Consider the following 1190-nt stretch of genomic DNA (forward strand, 5'->3'; position numbering starts at 1 on the left):
TATTTATTATTATCATTATTCCGCTTTTAGATGGACCTCCGTGGCTACCCTTTCATACATCACGTGGTGAGTCAGACGGACGGGTGGTACCTGTTTGACCAGTGGAACGCCAGCACGTTTGACCTGGAAGCTTCCCTGAAAACTGTGCACATTGATCTCTGGACCAGCGCCTTCTTCACTGTCAGTTTGAACGTGGATGAGGTGGATTGGAACAAGCGCGTGGTGGAGGTGAGTGGGGGGGTGAGAGGGTGAGACGGGGAGGGGGAGAGGGGGAGGGTGAGAGGGTGAGGTAGATTGGAACAAGCGAGTGGTGGAGGTGAGTGGCGGGAGGGTGAGAGGATGAGGGTGAGGGGGAGGGGGTGAGTGGATGAGGTGGAATGGAACAAACGCGTGGTGGAGGTGAGTGGGGGGAGGGTGAGGGGGTGAGGGGAGGGTGAGAGGTTTAGAGGGTGAGGGGTGAGTGGGGTGAGAGGGTGAGTTGGGGAGGTGGAATGGAACAAATGCGTGGTGGAGGTGAGTGTGGGGAGGGTAAGGGGTGAGAGGAGGGTGAGTGGGGGAGTGTGAGGGGGTGAGAGGAGGGTGAGAGGTGTGAGGGGGTGAGAGGAGGGTGAGAGGTGTGAGTGGGTGAGTGGGGGGTGAGTGGGGGAGGGGATGGCAGGAGGGTAAGGAGTTGAGTGGGTGGTGGGAGGGTGAGAGGGGTGAGAAGGTGATGTGGTTAGAGGAGTGAGCGCAGTGAGAGGTGATTGAGTGAAGGGGTGAGGTGGTGAGAGGGGGAGGGGGTGCAGGGTGAGTGCGGAATTGGCAGCAGGACGTGTTTATGGAGTGGAAGAAGGTGAAAGGGTGAGAGAGTGATAGGGTGAGGTGGTTAGAGGGAACTCATTCTAAATGCCTGCTGTCATCATCACCATTAGTTACCTTCGTCATCCTCCTCCTCCTCCTCTCTCATCATCATCTGCATTATCATTATGATGTATCATCACAACTACATCATCATCATCACCACCACCACCACCACCATCACCATCATCACCACCACCATCACCACTATCACCACCACCATCACCACTATCACCACCACCATCACTACCATCATCATCTCCACCACCACTACCACCACCATCACCATCATCATCTCCGCCACCACCATCATCACCACCATCACCACCATCACCACCATCACCACCACCACT

At 55.9% G+C, this 1190-nt stretch overlaps 1 protein-coding gene across 1 annotated transcript in view; it reads left to right on the plus strand.

Annotated features, from left to right (window-relative positions):
• Positions 1-1190, plus strand: part of LOC101859742 (endothelin-converting enzyme 1) — a gene marked incomplete in the record, with an annotated part of 82651 nt that overhangs the window by 54229 nt on the left and 27232 nt on the right. The window contains 1 exon segment of the mRNA XM_013088928.2: positions 31-228. Coding sequence (XP_012944382.1) covers positions 31-228 — 198 coding nt within the window.

The sequence above is a fragment of the Aplysia californica genome, unplaced genomic scaffold, assembly GCF_000002075.1.
Source record: "Aplysia californica isolate F4 #8 unplaced genomic scaffold, AplCal3.0 scaffold00836, whole genome shotgun sequence".
Classification (NCBI taxonomy): Eukaryota; Metazoa; Mollusca; class Gastropoda; order Aplysiida; family Aplysiidae; genus Aplysia; species Aplysia californica.